Source organism: Amphibalanus amphitrite, unplaced genomic scaffold (genome assembly GCF_019059575.1).
Source record: "Amphibalanus amphitrite isolate SeventyFive unplaced genomic scaffold, NRLGWU_Aamphi_draft 000058F_arrow, whole genome shotgun sequence".
NCBI classification, from domain to species: domain Eukaryota; kingdom Metazoa; phylum Arthropoda; class Thecostraca; order Balanomorpha; family Balanidae; genus Amphibalanus; species Amphibalanus amphitrite.
The window spans coordinates 779417-796813 of record NW_024881554.1 but is presented as its reverse complement, the minus strand read 5'-3'; the positions used below and the strand labels follow the sequence as shown (position 1 = coordinate 796813).

At 50.0% G+C, this 17397-nt stretch overlaps 1 protein-coding gene across 3 annotated transcripts in view; it reads left to right on the top strand.

Annotated features, from left to right (window-relative positions):
• The window catches only part of LOC122378355 (kalirin-like), a 207648-nt gene that overhangs the window by 63522 nt on the left and 126729 nt on the right, over window positions 1–17397 (top strand). For all 3 annotated transcript variants that reach the window (XM_043359329.1, XM_043359328.1, XM_043359330.1), the window contains 4 exons: window positions 893–1048; window positions 5058–5159; window positions 8609–8739; window positions 13183–13273. In XM_043359329.1, the coding sequence (XP_043215264.1) occupies window positions 893–1048; window positions 5058–5159; window positions 8609–8739; window positions 13183–13273 (480 nt within the window). The remainder of the gene's footprint in view (window positions 1–892; window positions 1049–5057; window positions 5160–8608; window positions 8740–13182; window positions 13274–17397) is intronic.

The following is a 17397-nucleotide window of genomic DNA, read 5'->3' as shown; positions in this document are numbered from 1 at the left end:
TCAGAAAAAAAGTCTTCGGCGTTCCCCCAACTTCCCCTATGCTCTCCTGAGCCGGGGACAGTGGCTACTGTCCTCCCCTCATCAGGCGTGCACGATGATCTTTGTGTACCGTTACTCATCTTTGAACAGTTTCTGCTGTAGGCATACCATCAGCTTGTCTTTTTGTATTCCACCGCTGGCAATACGATGAAACGCCCCAGCAATATTGCGAATGTCATTTCTATCCGTCCCAGGGGCGTTCAGTCATCATCCCTAGAGACATCCGATGGTTGGAATGATGTAAACACCAGTCGTCCTATCGCCAGAGCAATATTGTAATTCAGTTGGTCGCTTTGGATCGTTACTTTGATGCGTCTGGTCCAAACTTTGCGTCTGGCAATGCGGATATGATTTCGTTTGAGGCGTGCTTTTAATAATACAGCCATCTCGTAGGGAATGAAATTTGTGTTTATATGCACATCTCAAAGGTCTCCAATGTTTGGGTGACACATTTGAAGTGGAATAGCTATGTTTCAGTAATCTGCCACATCTGAGGACCGGCTTTTGAGTCATGTTGATGTACGTACCTTGATGTACTGGGTTATGAACACCCCAATCCTGTCTTCAGTTTGTCTGCCTTGTGTGTCTTCTGTGTCTATTGTGTCTACTGTTAATATTCTATTGTTTTGTCAAATCACGTGAAATTGGTTGGTTGTCTGTTGTATCGCCCAATATCTGTTCAATGTTATTCGGCTTGGCGTATAGTGTAATGCGAAGGTTTCATCGTCTGTCTGACACTGAATTCTGTTTGGTGTCCCGTCCGTGACTGGTGCGTGTCCTCTCGTACCTCACACCTCACACTTTCACCGTGCACACTACATTCATTGCTAACTTTCGTCTCTTCTCGTTCCAGGTGATTCTACAAGACTCGTTCCTCGTGTGGGACAGCAAAGGTCTGATCAGGAAGGGCCGCGACCGCCACCTCTTTCTCTTTGACTTCTACCTGCTCTTCAGCAAGGAGATCAAGGACAACGGGAAGTCAAAGTACATCTACAAACATAAACTGATGGTGAGTTGTTGTCTCTAGGGTGGAGGGAGGGGTTAAAGTCTTCCGTGGCAAGGGCGACCAAAGCTTCGATGGCCACCATTCTGCGCGGAAATTTACAGAAATAATAATACATCCGACCCTGGAATTATGTGACATGCCGTTCAATCTACGGTGTCTTACGTCTTTGCCGGCAGCGGTCCTAGCTGATATATCAAGATTACTTGACATTGATTTGCTCAAACTCGTTTTGACGGGGACTGCATTTGCAGGACACTGCATGCGTAGATATATTTTGCATCTGGGTGTTCTTGGGAGGGCTATGCGTCGTTCGTTCAGACGTCCTGTCGGTTTCTATATGCTCCGTCATTCATTAACGTATAAATTCGCTATCAAAGTGATGAGACGTTCATTGTCAGCGGGCAAATCTCTGTATAATTTTCCGATTTTCGTGTTACATTTGCGTGTTACAAATGTGCTCACAATTGATGTACGTTTTTACGGATTTTGACTTGGTGCCGTAGCTTGAAACTGAGCGAACAGATAAGCTTAACTGCCCTGTTCTTTGAAGCGAGCGACCGAATCACTTTTAGAGGATTTGCGATGCTTTATTCAGAGCAATCGTTACGACTTGTCCTGTGTTTGCATTTAGCTGATGACCCATATCGATCACTGCTGAAACGCGTGGCTATCGACCTCGAATGGCCTTACAAGCTGTGCGTTTGCCGCGGCCGCCACGCACCGTTATCATAAGGGCGTGCCTATCGATTTGACGCCATCATCGGATCGGGTCGGAACCGCGCGCGCCACGGTCGGGCGGCCCACGCTGGTATCAGCGTCGTTACGGGCCGCCCCCGCGCTGCCGGAAAGCCGGCCGGATTTCTAACGAAATCTGCCGGAAAGTTTCGAGGTAATTTAGCGTGCATACCATGAGGAATGACATTGAATGGGATTCTTGCGTCAGAGACTTGTTAGAAATCGATACTTCAATTCATGAGGCTGTAAATGCAAGACATGGCTTAAATGCGTGGAAGTTATGCATATTGTGCGGCAAGCTAAGGACATAAAATAAGAGGAGAGCTTCCGCCTTAGTTCGTCTTTTATCGAGTGTATTTTATAGAATGTAGCCAGCAGCGACGTTTTGGTCTTTCCTGGCCTCTCAGCGGCGGCAGTAGCGGGAGGGCGTGGTCCGTGGTTTGGGGCAGACTCCGTCCCGGTCAAAGAGACGCGCTCCCGTGCTTGGTGTCCTGAGATTGGTGCGGCGCGGGGCGTGGCGCCCGACGTTTTCCGGGGCTTAGCAAGGAGCATGGTCTAGCATGCTGTCGTTTCAACCTTCTTCTGTGCTGTCTACTTATCGGATGCCCCGGGTGGGTTGGATTAGGGGAGGCTAGTGATGATTAGTCTTTGTCTAATCCCCATGACTAGTCAGACAGTAAATACTGTTAATTTAGCCACCAGTACCGTCTAACGACTTTCAGACCACTATGAGTTTCTCTAAGCCAGGCCGTCAGAGCTGTTAGAGCGTGGCAGGGGCGGTTGATCTCCGGCCAGTTACCGCCTGACGTGTCCAATACTCTCAACGATAGATCATCGGCACAGTTAATTGCTCGAGAAGTCATGCCGGCGCTGTCTGCTCGGCGGCGAAACCCCATTGATTTCGCCTGACTGGCCGATCGCTCCCGGGGTGCCTGATTGGTTCGGCGGCTCACATGCCGGAGCTGACGCATGCACGCTGTCGGCTCAGCGCTCGCACAACTGCTGACGGCTAGGATTCATCCCACGATCTCTCGGTAACAGACGTGTGCGGCGATGATAGGGTCTGTTCCTCTAGTGAAGGCGGAATTTGTGACTGGGACGGCAACAAAACTGACGAGGAAGCGATGCTGCGAGGCTCGTTTTCACGCTGCGAACGCGGCTGGCTCCGTTCGACTGATGCCGTCAGCCGCCGCAGTGCGAACAGACCGGCCGACAATGCGCCTGTCGGCATGTTTGTTTTCTTTGGTCGCCGGCGTTGCGTTCTGAGGTATATTTTCAGTAACAGCCGGGCACCGGCGGCCCTCCGTAGCAGGGTGCCTTGTCAGGACCGAGTCATGTCGTTAGGAAAGTTATTAACCGTCCCATGGCGAAACTTCAGCGAGGGCGTCGTCGGCGATGCTGAAGGAAACGGCACCACTGATGCGGCCATATCTGTAAAATGTATACCACCGGGGCAAGGGCGGGCCCGTGGGAATGGGGCTGGGAGGTTAAGGTCAGGCGGTGCCGCCCGCCGGCCTGGGTCAATAGTTCGGCCCGTGTCAACAAACTGAGACCGCGGGATTGGCCGCGCCGGCCGAGTTAGTAGACAGGCGGCAGTGTTTGAGTTGAGGCTAGCACGGCAGTTAAACACGTGATGCGGGCTTTAGTTATTTTTCAAACATTTTGGAGCTCATTTGATGACGTTTTACGGTTTGAAAGCGACCAATTTGCAGCATCATAGAGTGTGGAAAATCAAGGGCTTTTTTAGCTTATAGTTATTGGAAAGTAAAAAAGCACGCTCACACAGCAGCTGTGGTTACACAGAAAACGGCTCACCAGCGGTACAAGTAGGAACAGGGCTCGGCCGCTCGTTTTTTTACCAACTACACAGTGGTCGGTCGAGGCTAGGTTTCTGCCCAGTCGCCATCTTCATTATTAAGCGGCGGTGCCGATCGTTATTACAGCTCGCTGGCTCAGCGGCGTCGCCGCTCCGCTGCTCACTGCCGCTGCCGCTGTGGATCTGTAGCAGCTAGGCTAGGCAGTCACGGTGCGAGCTATATATGTCAGGTAATGTCTTAGTATTTCCGCATACCATCCGATTTGACAAACAGCAAGGATTGATAATGGTGCGGTCATTGTCGAAGTTTTTAGGTTTTCGCTGCACATTGTCTTTACATTATGAGTCTGTAGGTACTCTCAGTTCTGGGCATCAAAATTCAACATAGCTTAAAAACTATTGAAAATGAAACCGTGCTACAATCCGGAAAATAATACTCTGGATGCTGAAGCAGGCCGTTTGTAATATCCCCGGGTGCTCTGCTAGTGGTCGCGGAGTCCACCCAGGCAGTTTGGTGGCCGAAAACTGCCGACTGGCTGTGAAAACTGCCGTCCGAGCGGGGCCGGTCGAAATGAGGCCGAACACGGCAGCACGACGGCGGATGGGTCGGCAGCGTGCTATGCATTGATGAGCCGGGGCCTAGCGGCGCGGGCACCTGAGCGCCTGTGTCTGGATGGTCCTGTAAGACAAAGATGTCGCCGGCGGGGCGGGGGCTGAGGAAGCAGCGCGGGTCTCAGAGGGGGCTGACCCAGCGGATCGCCGCGGATAATGCTGTTCTGTCCCGGGCGTGGTCGGTCCTCTGGAACGGTCAGCCTCATGGTAACAGTTAGCGGTCGGCGAGTATCCCGAAAATACCGCACTCTGGTCAGTGACCGGTGAGGTGTGCTTAGTTGAACTGTGTTCGGGTGCGCAGGTCACATTTGCTCGTTAGAACTTGTGCTTCGCGATTATTTAGTTACTATAAATGTCCTCCCTTCAATATGAACTGCAGTTAGATTGCTTCCTTCATATGCGAACCGCTCTATATTGCTGCTTTAATTGGATATTGCGAAACATGCCATAATTTTACAAGCCATATTCCATTATGCGTCGTTCGTCGGTTTTTCGTGTGTTGCTGCTAGCGTGGATGGTCGGCATCGAACGATGTCGCGGTGTTCCTGTTTGTAATTAACTGATGTACTCGTAATTTGGTTATTTATGCACTTACGGATAAGCAACCGTGCTTGCATGGCTGTATCTGGAGCGAGAATTTGAGGAAATGCAATTTAACTCACATTTTGCTCAGGTACTCGTTTGAAGGCTTGTTTGTTGCTTGACGTGGGCAGGAGTGTCCTCATGTTCTCACTATGTGATTATGTGACTTCCTCACTCGTATGACTGCCCCTCAATCTACATATAGGACTCATTCTAAGCGATACTTATTGACCGTCGACTGGCCCCGATTTCTGTCTGCCTTCACAGACGTCCGACATTGGTGTCACGGAGCATGTGGAGGGCGACGAGTGCAAGTTTGCCGTCTGGACTGGACGGCCGCCACTCAACGACATGAAAATTCTACTCAAGGTGGGCCACCGAACGCGGCGCGAATGGGGAAGCATAGCACTAAACAACATTCGAAATGGTGTCACAATGGCCATCGATGACCATAACAATGTCACTATGGTCCGGGGATACGTGTGGCGTGATCAGTATAGAAATGCTCCAGTGATTCAGCACAATATCCTGCATTTGGCAAGCTGACTGCCTTCAACTGCAAGCATTGGAATCATGTCCACAAGTTGCACCACCCAACCAGCATTTCGAACGGCGCAGTTGACAGAACCCTTCCCGGGAGTTCACCCGAACGCCGATCACGGCCCTTGTCAGTGATGATGCCCTTACTGACACATTCGCCAGCGGGGGATCCCGACTATGTACACGTCAGTCTGAGGCTGATTTCAGTCACGTCTCAACTTCTGGACAATGTCATGTCTGCGTCTGACCTTCTATAGAGCCTTGGTCAGACCCCTGAGTGGGCTAGGGTCTGCGGCGGAGGACGCTCAGCCGTCAGAGCCCATCCTTCCACCGCTCGAGCAGCCGCTGATGGAAGCTATAACCGTATGAACTGATGGGTTTACGGCGAGTGACCTTATCAGACGCGGCCAATGTGTGGGAGGGTGCGGGCTAAATGGCTGTGCTGGGGTCAGGACGTGTACCATGGTGCAACGACGGGTCCATTTTTAGACGATGTGCTGGTCGGTTAAAATTGGAGTAGATAGCCGTTCGATGTGATATTTTAATGTCATTTTTGTCTGATACGCAGTAACGTCATGGTGCATGCACGTCAGTAACGTATGGTTTCTAAATTGGGAAATGCATGCAACTAGAAAAATGGATTGGTTAAGTTACTTGAATTCCTTCACAGCATCTATATACGTTTGGTTTCTATTCTTGGCACGATCATCAAGTTATGAAATGCGTATCGCATTATTACGTTACATCGTAGGTATTCACATGCCAACTGTCGCGACTCCACGCAGCCCACAGCGACATTGAAGGTCGTACAATGACCGCCGGTGCCATCACAGTTCTATGACACGTTGGACGGGCGGCGACGGTTCGATACCGGGCCGGTACGGCGGCCCCTGGGGATGGCGGTTACCGCCCGGCAGTTATACGGACACCGTACTGTCACAATGCAGTTACCATACGGATACCACAGACCCCTGCACCACTGCAGCGGGCCGACACTGGGGTCCCCTGGGAATAGTGGTTACCGCCCGTCTTATATAACGGGTGTCAAGTCCAAAATGAGACAAAATTGAAATCGCTCTATTTTCAACCTCCCTTTAGATATTCACCTGAAATTTGGACAGAATGTCCATACGTGAATTGCACGAGCATGCTGTTAAAATATTGTGGCTACGTATTGAGGTCAGTCGTCATGAAGCCTTTGAGCAAGCAAGCCGCAAGAGACATTGTCGCGAGAGTAGTTGACAAAACCCGAACTTGACTAAGGCTCAGGTTTTCCGCCACGTTAAATCGCTTGGTATTCCACGACCGACTGATATATCGCGTTATCAATACCTTCCTAGACAAAGGACACATACGACGAGCTCAGAATGACAGGCCTGCTCCCAAAATGTCAGCAAAGAGGCGCCAAGGCCTTGTTCGCATGGCAGACGGCAAAGTCGGCGTCTCACTTCGTCTCTTAGGCCTCAGCTTTGGCATAACGCATGACAGAGTGAGACACATTCTCAGAGAGAAAGGGGTAAGATATAAGATGCGCCAGAAAGCTCCTCCGGTATCTGCTCAGCGAGAACAATCTCAAAAGGGCCGCCTGCGACCCCTTAGCCGGGGAAAACTGAGTGCCACTCGAGAGCAAGATGCCATCATGGACGATGAAAGCTACTTCAGTACTTCACCTACACTGGCTCAGAAATGCCACAAAACCGTGGTTTTTACGCTGGGCCTGGTGGAGACATACCTTCGAATGTGACGTACCGTCCGATTGGAAAGTTCCCACGTAAGCTTCTTGTGTGGATAGCCATATCACCCAGGGAGTAGCAAAACCAACAATTTGCCCCAGTTCAACAAATGTTAGCGCCCATGTCTACATCACAAAGTGCCTGAACAGCAAACTCAAACCGTTCATCGAGGAGAGCAACCGAAGGGGTGGATATGCATTTTGGCCAGACTTGGCTTCAGCTCATTATGCACGTGCCACGTGCCAGTTTCTGGAGGAGGCTGGCATACCTGATATTTAATCCGCTAGGAAAACCCGCCGAATGTCCCGCAGCTGGGACCAATTGAGGACTTCTTGGGCATACTTAAACTAGTCTACCGTGGTGGCTGGACAGCGTCATCCGATCAGCAGCTGCGTGCCAGAATCCTGAGCAGCATCAATAAAATTGTCCCGGAGGTGCCGCGATCGATAATGAAGATAGCAGGAGAGCACGTGCGTCTGGCAGACAGGCATGGACCCCTGGTTCAAATTCATTAGTACCAGTGGACTGGCGACAGAACAAGGTATATGTGGTGAAAGTTTCGTTAAAATATCTAATAATACACAGTGTCTACCTTAATTTTGCGTTTGTCCCATTTTGAACTTGACACCCGTTACGAATACCGCACACACGGCCACTGTCAACCCCTGTACGGACACCGATCATGACACACCTTACGGTCGCTGAGGAGTCATCCTTCCGTGGTATGACCATTTTAACCGGCCACCGCTACACTGACTAGCGGTGCGGCCGGTCGTTTCCTTTGTCCTCGGGATGGTGATGTTATTGGAACGGAACTGCTGCGCGAGAGATGGGAAATTGTGGCAGGCAGGACAGTGGGCAGTAATTTCCCCATAATGTATTGTAGAGAATTGCCCAAAGCATTGGGCCAGGTGTGTCAATCCTCGGGGCACTATGTATCGTCCCTTTCAGCATATATAATGCGAATGTAACAACGCTGTTACCAAGCGCCTAAGTTGTTATTATGCCAGCCGTGCTCATTATGGTAATTGCGATCAAGCGCTATCTAATTTGCATCTGCTTGACAAACACTATCAGGTTAAGATTAAGTGACGACAGCGCTTATATGCATAACATGATTATATTTGCTTCCGCATGTAGTTCTGCAGTGGGTATAATTGCTCTAAATATTAATTCCAGGCTGTTATAACTGATGCCCTAGATAAAATAATCTCAGCCACGCAGTATGTAATATGCTATGCATGCTGGCTGCTGATGCTAAATTGTTGTCCAACTCGTCACCTTTGATATGTCTGATTGGGCCTCTGACGGTTCGCTTTGACTATACGACTCGCTTATGATCTCTTCACTTCCTTCCTGCCCAGACCACACCACTCAACACCACCTACTGAACTGACCCCACCGCCCGTATCCACCTACCAAACTAACCGCACCACCCATCTCCACCTACCGAACTGACCGCACCACCCGTCACCAGTTACCAAACTAACCACATCACCCGTCACCAGTTACCAAACTAACTGCACCACCCGTCTCCACCCCCAGGCCAGCAGTCTAGAGGTGAAGCAGCAGTGGGTGAAGCGACTCCGGGAGCTGATCCAGGAGACGTGCTTCCGCTCCTCGCTGCCACTACAGATCCCACCGTCACCGTCCAAGAAGGCGAACAAGGCCAGCAGGTGAGTGATAGTCTGCAGGTGGTAATAGGACAGTGAGGCGGAAGGGAGGGAGGAAGTATTGGTGAACACTCAGCGAGCGTAATGGGAACAAGAGGACAGAAAGGGTATTGTGAGATGATAATTGTGAGCTGATTAAATTGGTGTTTTATAGAAGTTATGTTTATTTCTCGCGTGCGTGCTAATTAACCCTCGCCCCGTTGGGGGAGGGGCCATTTTGGCCCCCCCCCTGTGGTTTTTCCTGAATAGCAAGAAAACGGCGGCGCGCAGCGCCGCCAAATTTTCAGTACCTTTCCGGGCATCAATTTGACACCTTCACACCAAATTTCAAGTCTTAGGTCACCTTAGGTCAGGAGTTATTGAGGTCAAACTGAGGTCATGTTCGAGCAAAAATGAGCAAAAAACATGCAATCTTGAAACGCTCACCAAATCTACAGTTATCAAGCAATTTCAAAGTTCTTTATATGGTCTAATAGACAAAAAGCGGCGCTACAAAACTGCTATCTCGGATTTTCAAAATTTTGGGTTTTTGACCCAAAAAATTTCAAAAATTGATTTTTTTAGAAAAACTAAAAAAAATCCAAAATTTTTCCGAATTTCGAAAAAATCGGAATATATGTGATAGTCCCTGCGCTCTTCTATATACATACCAAATTTCATATCGATATCTCGTTTTTTGGCCAAGTTATAGCGAAAAAACTGTTCAAAAATGATGACGTCAAATTTTTTAACTCAATTTTTAGCGATTCTAGACCTCGTACGGCAAAACAAAGACCACCATTGAACTCCCCGTGACGAGCTGCATCGATTCGATACCCATTTTATGCAAAAATATCAACTTTGAAATTTGACCTAATTTGACCTGACCTTGACCTGACCTTGACCAAAACGTGACCTAAGCTGGCCCCAAAGGCTGCCTGACCCACATAATCGCATTTGTCATGTAAAATGGACCATAAAACATGTATCACACGACACTTTCATATTGTGACCCCCCAGTGACCTGACCTCAGTGACCTGACCTGGTATCAGTGACCTCAACTAGCAAAATATGTGTTTGAAGAACATTTCCCCATCGATGATTTTCAATGAAATGCATTTTACTCGATTTTACAACGCATTTCTTGAAATGCCTGTAAACGGTGAAAATTGGACCTTTGACCTGACCTGTGACGTCATCGGTTTGACCTAGGTCAATAAAATTGGGTCACAAGGTAGTTCCCTGATAGGGCTATCCAACACCGTTTGCCGCTTGTCGCTACGTTGCGTGGTTCTCGAGATCTTAGGGGGGGGGGCCAAAATGCCCCCCCCCCAACGGGGCGCGTTGCTCGGCAGAGCCCAACGGGGCGCGGGTTAAAAGCAGTGGATAATAGATGCAAAACTGAACATTCTTCCATCGCTACTAGAGTTAACGTCGAGCGAGACTGACCTTGCCAGTTTCAAGAATGCATTTGGGATCGCAAATTGAATTAAGTCTGTGATTTCCTCACGGGGCTCCTAAGAATATCTCGCATGCCTGAACCAGTGCTACGGTCGGGATGTCTCCCTGGTTGGTCGTGATGACGACAGCAAGGATTGCATAGAGTTAAAAACAGATGTGTGGCAACTTGACCTTGTTTGCCTCGCTCCGCTAGAGCCTAAAGTGGACTCTGCGAGATCTTGTATCCAGTATTATTGGATGCGATCCGTAATTGGGATGTTTTTCTTTAGACTCCAATGCAGTTTCCAGAAACTGGCAAAAAGTGTTTCAGCTACCACCAAGGCGAATTGCACCAAGGGCTTCTCAAAACAAGCTAACTCACTTTGGAACACCTTCCTAGCAACCGGCAGAGGCTATGTATATAAATCGTGCTCTTGGGAAGCGGTGTCGCACGAGAAATGCATGGTCTCCCGGAATTCCACCTCTCGGGACGCCGAGTTCATTTGATGTCGAAAGTGCGAGTCGCTCAGGGTACTTGAGGCCTGCTTTGAAGGGTTGTTACGGTGAAGGAGCGCTGATTCTACCTGCGGGGTCGCTGCCTCTTTCTGACGGCTAGGATTGCTGACGAACTGAGACAGAACTTGTCAAGTATGTGCGAGAGTGCTGTATTCGTGACCTGTCTATAACGAATTGTGCCAAACATGATAGCAAAAATCACGATTTTTCTGCTTGCCAATTTTCCCACCCAACTACCGTAGATACTCAGTGCTTGATAGCATATAACTGTCATACCCACTATCCACTACCTGCGCTGTCCATGATATTCCGGCCTTTGCCACCGTTACCTTCATCATCACTACAGCGGCAATGCCAGGCGTCTTCCCTACCACCCACTATAGCTCCCCCTCATATCACCATTGATCCACTCACGGCGTATGATGTATAGCGACGGCGACAATATCACCCACGTCGTCTGGACATTGGCCTGCAGACATGGAGGAGAGAGACGCAATAGCCGCGGCGCTGCCTGGGACCGATCCGCTCTGGGTCTGTCTGTCTCCTCTGGGGAGGGAGAGAGGTCAGCTCTAGGGAGCTGGGGAGGAGAGAGAGGGAGATTCTCGCAGACGTGGCGCCGCGCTAGGTAATTGTAATCTCATCATATCAGCGCTTCTCGCTACTGTCTAGCAGAAGCGAGGCGATGGTCTCGTTAGGTGCGTCGTACCGTCGTGGCGTTGATAGACGTGTGAGCGGTATATCGACCAGGCGACGTTAGTCGTGATTTGTGTGTGTTAGGGGGGGGGGGTGCGTATCTAGTCCGGATGCGTGTCATGAGGAGGGGGAGTGGGGGGGGGGATGCTGCTGATGACACGTTAGGTATACATCACTCTGAGCCTTCCGTAATACCTTTGTTTGTGGACCACGCCGGTGGCTGCGTGTGATAAGAGTATGGGCCGGCCGCCGTGTGTGTGCGTAGCGGGGACTGATGCGGGACGAACTACGTGAGGCCAGGATAATGAACAAGCGATGGACGGCAGCCCAAATGAGCCATTATGAATATGTTGGAATGTCGAGGTGAAGAGTGGTTAATAGGTTATCTAAGGGTACGGAAGGGTGAGCTGGCCTCTGGACAGTCTGAAGCTCGTACCAAACGGCTGTGGTGTGGGGTCTGATGGTGAGCAGCTCTGAGTTCGTAGCTCTCACGTGGTGCGCATTGTGGCGCCATCACCAGTTTCCATCGGCGTGAAATTTGCAAACGATGCAGCAGATAAAAGAGGCCCTCTCTTCGGACGATTAGCTTCCCTCTCATAGAGGGAAACTAATCTCATAGAGGGAAACTAATCTCATAGAGGGAAACTAATCGTCCGAATGCTTTTAAAATGTGTAGCTTGCGGGCAGGTTGATGTGGGAATAGTGTTTCATTCTTCAAATGCCTACGTTTTAATTTTCATTCATATTTGCGCCACTTCAATTAGCTGAGCACTTTGTAAATTAGAGTGAGGATCATGTCAGTACGTCCCACCACGAAATGAAGATGGAATCGGTTCACAGAACTGCTGTGATGGCGTTAATTGAAAAGGAATTGCACTCGGCCCAGCAGAACTTCGTTGTATGACAAAAAAAAAAAAAATATGCTTACGAATGGCTAGGAACTGATGGCTCACCTCACAGCTCGAGTATTTGAAGTGTTTCTTCTTCTTCTAGTAGCATTTACTTTATCTTCAGACATCATGTTATTTCAATTCCATATCACTTTGACATAGTTATCCATCACCGTAGCTGACAGTGGCTTTAACTGTATTCCGATTAAATCAGAATAGCTGCCGCTCTGGTGTCTGTGGTACTGGCCGTCGTTGTTCGTCCAATTCGCTATCAGCCCTAGTGCATGCGATGGACGACGGCACTAACCCGACCTGAAACCCTCTGTTAGCATATGCTATTCCTACCGTCTCTTCGGGCACCGCTTATGGTCTCAGAAGTTTGCTCGTTGCGCCTTGACCCCCTCCCGCTTCACTGTTCCGCTGTCTCGACAGTCCTCCATTACCCCAGCTGTCCCCGTCCCCACCACTTCCGCTCCCTCTCTATTTCACCCCTCCCCACCCTCCATCACCCGCCGCGCACGACAGGTGTCCTCCCGCCTTCTGACCTTTTCGTGTCCCGGGGCGCTTCCAGCGGTGACCGCAGAAAGGTCACAAAGATTTGATTAATCTGCTCACAGCAGGGTTCGGTCGCCGGCGGACGGGGGTGCTGGTAACAACGAGACAGTGTCACCGCTCTGGGTTTCCCGGCGCTATGGGCGGGCCCAGCTGTGTGTGGTGTTGTGTCGCTGTGACCTTTCCGTCAGCGTGATGATGTTTATATCCGCGCCGTTTGACAACAGTGATAATGTTGACCCGTGTGTTAAGGGGCGGGCGGGATGAGGTGCTATGCTGATGTTTGCTCTGATGTCAGTTGTTCTGACCTGTCTGCTGTACGTTGCTGTTGACCTGTCGTTCAGTGAGCTGACCCGTGGTGACCTTGTTTCCCAGGGAGTTGGACGACCTACAACTGGAGGCCGACCACGAGCTGGGCTCCCTGCAGTCGTTCGGTTCAGCCAGCGGTCACTCGGATTCAGACAAGGTCAGTCCGGATGGTGAATGGGGGACTTTAACGGCGCACGAGCTGTCATGGGGGGGGGGGGGGGGGCTATTCCAGCTGTCCGATACCGTGTATCCGGTGCGCTCGATCTGATACCGCTCCATTGGCATCTAAACTTGGTCTTTATTGAGAGTAAAGGTATTGGGTGTGAGCGTGCATATTTAGCGTCTTTCTTCTTTCTCTGTTTTGCTTTTACTTCGTTTAACCTCCGAGTGGTGCCGGAATGTTACTCTGTGTTCTCAAGAAATGTGTTGGCAAGAAGCCGAAATTCAACTACTCACGCATTAGAACGAGTCTGTCAATTTCTGCAGCTCTGTAACTCCCATCCCGCTGCGCTGCGGGCCGGTCTCGACTGCAGGGTCATTTGGCCGGCGTTAGCGTCAGTTAGCAGCCGTGTACGTCATTTGGTGGCAGCTTAACGACCGCCGCCCGCCGGGGCCTCTTGCTGCCGAGCCGTGTACTCAGCCCGGTAATGGTCTGGGCCACCACCCCGCCGCTACCGCCGCCGGGCGGGGACCGGGGAGGGGTTTGTTTACTCTGTGTTGGGTGTCTTGGACAGGCGTCGGCGTTTCGATACGATCATTGACGTGACGGGGGTTTGTTTTGGGGTGGTGCTGAGCGGCCTTTTGGCGAGCCGCGGACCGGACCGGTGTGCGCCCGATGCGCCGGAGTCAGAGGATCCACTGCCGTCGACAAAAGATCAGACACCACACGGAAGCTATGCGGGTCGAGAGTGCCGTGAGCTGTTTAGTAGATCTACCGCCATCGCATCAGACATTCGACTCAGACCGCGGCGCTATGGCAGGGTAGTCGCAGTGGAGATGTGTGGAGGCGTTATTCCAGGGTCAGAGTGCGACAATGGGTAAGATGAATCAACCTTGTTTGCATTCTTAGCTGAGCGATACTGACAAACATCTTTTGTTTTTGCGTTTATTTTATTCGCTTTTGTTTTCAGCAACTAATCCCAGCTATCGATTCGGCCAATGTTTATGCCGGTGCGCGTATCCCAATTGCCAACAAATCTCGGGGGTCTCCACACAATATGCCTGGGTGCGCTGCGTCGGTCCGTGCCGATTTCCCTTCCGTAGCGGAGTAGCCTTGTGTGCTTCTACGGACGGATGCCTCTCGGAGCCTGTTGGGAAAAGGGAGGACGATTTTTATTTAAGTTATATTATTTTACATTGTTAATAACGTTAAGACCGTACTGAAGATGCGTTACTGCTCATTTCGTTTTGCTTTCAGAAATGTAACTAAATCAAACTGGCACTCTAAAAGGTAGTTAGTGCTTGCGATTCCTTCTCTACTCTGGTTTCGTTCTGAAATAGACGGAGCTCCCGATGAGCTCAGCCTTATTCTCAATTCTGCGCACGTTTGTGCGTGGCCATTCGGGGCAGACTGCATTTGCATGTAGCCAAGGTCAGTGTATCTTTAATGCCGTCGTATGTTTTCCATTGTAAATGTTGTCTGGGTAGTCATACCAAAGGGAAATCACAGTGTTTGTGTTTGAGCAGCGGGTGATACAACCGACGGAAAGTTTTGGAGAGTTGGCTCTGATTTTGGATGTCGGTAGAGCTGATTTAGTGAGAATTGTTCTGGCACCCTGGATGCACCGTCATTAATTCTAATTTCCGAGCTAACTTCCCTAACGAAGCTATTCCTGGATTAGGCCGGGGGACAAGCTATGCCCACACCGCAGTTCAATAATTTCTCGGGGTGGGCCCATGCTAAAGCCCCTTCCTTTCTGCTCGGGGTTATACTGGGGCGCAAATAAACCGAAACAGCCTCAATGGCCGTAGCTCACCATAGCTGTCATATTTGCTTTGAGCTTAACTGCGTTATGGTTGGTTTGGTAGCCCGGCTCCACTCAATGCCTCGCTAATGGCGCGGCGCAGTCAGCTCAGTGAGGCTTCATTTTGAAGGCCAGCCATTTGTTATTCACCATTGTTGGCGTTCCGAAATGAGGAAAATGACTGTTGATTTGAGATAGGGCGCTCTGTTTTGTTGCTCCACCGTGCTCGGAATGTCACTATTTCATCAGGAAGCTGCTTGCTGCGAGTTTTTATTGTTATTTTCCATATGACAATAACTTTTGCATTCGAAATTCATTTAAAGGAAACATCTCAGTATCATTTGTCCACTTCTTTACTTTACTTTGTCGCCATGAAACTGCCCCTGTACTCTGTAGTGTGGTGCTTTCGCTTCGTAAGCAGACTCGTGTTTCCGCAGCCATCAGCGAAGAAGTTTTAAGCTGCTTTTGAGCTTAGAGCGGGCCGCATAAATGATGAGGCTCACTGTATTTTCACCGACTTTCGTACGGCAGGATGAGTCATCAGCTGTCAGCACCGCCCGCACGGTCGGCCAACTCACGGGTATATGTTTTACCCTGGCCAAGTTTCTCCTTGGTGTTGACGTGTGGAATAGGGAGGGCTTACCTTGCGCTATTTTTGAAAGAAGTTGTCCACGCGACACTAGTCATCGAACAAATGAAAGGTTGAAGGCGCAGCTTTTTACTCGTGAAATGCTCCAAATGGTGTTTTTATGTCTTTAAAAATGTTCTCTGTGTTAGACATGATATTTCCATATGCATTCCTTTAGATTTAAATCATTTTTAGATCACTCCAGCCCTGAGTTTTTTTCTGAAAGTTTATTTGGTATCGATTAAAATTACCACAGGTGTGAGGTGAACCGGGCACGGGCAAGGTCGGGTGATGGCCGGTCCATGGTGTCATTCGCAACAAGCACCGCTTAGCCGGGCTCTCGGGCTTACAGCCATCCATTCATTCTTTCTTCAAAATTTCTTTAAAATGAAATAAATAAAATGTTTCTGGCGATATTGCATCTTGCTCAGAGACTTCATCATGTTGTAATACACTCCACTTCATTCCGTCCGTTCACCAGACACCGTCGATTACATGCTCCGTCACGATGAAATGGTTATGGGCAGTGGGCACTGAATAAACCTTGTCTGATTCGATAGCACAGAAAACAAGAAGATATGGATCCGCTGTCCGATTTAGGTCATCCGGAAACGTCACTGTTTGCTCGATAAAGGACCACGAACGCTGCTCAAACGGCCCTCGCGGCTTCAGACTGTCCGTTGGAGATCTGAGGCCGTGTCCGTGGAGAACGGAGGCCATGCCCATATTAGAGAGGTTTGGTTTATCGGAGGGCGAAGGCGCAGGAGCGGAGGCGGAGCAGCGCATTTTCTGTCTTAACAAAACCAGTGTCCACGGGATCATGACACTGGTGTCTGTAAGAGAAACGATCGCCCCTCTGTCGCCTGCTCGGAGGGTGCCGTCCGACGGAGCAGCCTCGTCACATCCAATCGGGCGGCGGTCACTGCGGGATTTCCGCCAATCACACGGCTGGTGATTGTCCACCGGTCATTGCGGTGGTGTGATGGGGCCGCCCAACTTTGCACCGTCCGGCTTCGGGTCGGGTCGGGTCGCATCGCGGAGCTGGCGCCCGGTCAGCAATTCGGGGTATTTTTTTAGAGGCTCCCGGCGAGATGTCATGGAATGTTGTATTTGGGTGTCAAATGTAAAGGATGCTGTGTGATATGCTGATGTCGGGCGTCTTTGTTTGCTCAATGCTCATGCCTTTATCAATGTAACATGATTTGGCCGTAGCGTAATTTGAGGGAGTCATATATCGAGCGGGTGTATTCGAGGTCGGTGGAGGCCGGAGGAGCTCATTACAAATCACAAGCGGTGGAGATATGAAAGGGAGTAATGTTTAATTATTCATCCTTAAGCATACACAACGTAAAGCAGGCCATCCTCGCTTTGAGCAGGACTATGTTTGGCTTTATGTTCCTCCCAGTATCCTCGGAAACGGAGAGCCACATTCATCGCAATCTGGGCAGAATAATCCTCCCGCATTTATCGTGGATCCGTTTGGACGCCTCATCCATCCTTTCGCCTCACGATTTGTCTTCCGGGGCTTTAATGACTGTGGACTCGCGCCTACGTTCTTTGGACTGTGTCAGACCTGGTCATTCCGACTATTCTTGAGTAGCGAAACATTTGGTAGATTCAGTAGTTTTAGCTGGTATCCATCTCCGTGACAAGTTCTCCACCCCCAAAAAAAGAAAGTTGTGATCGCGC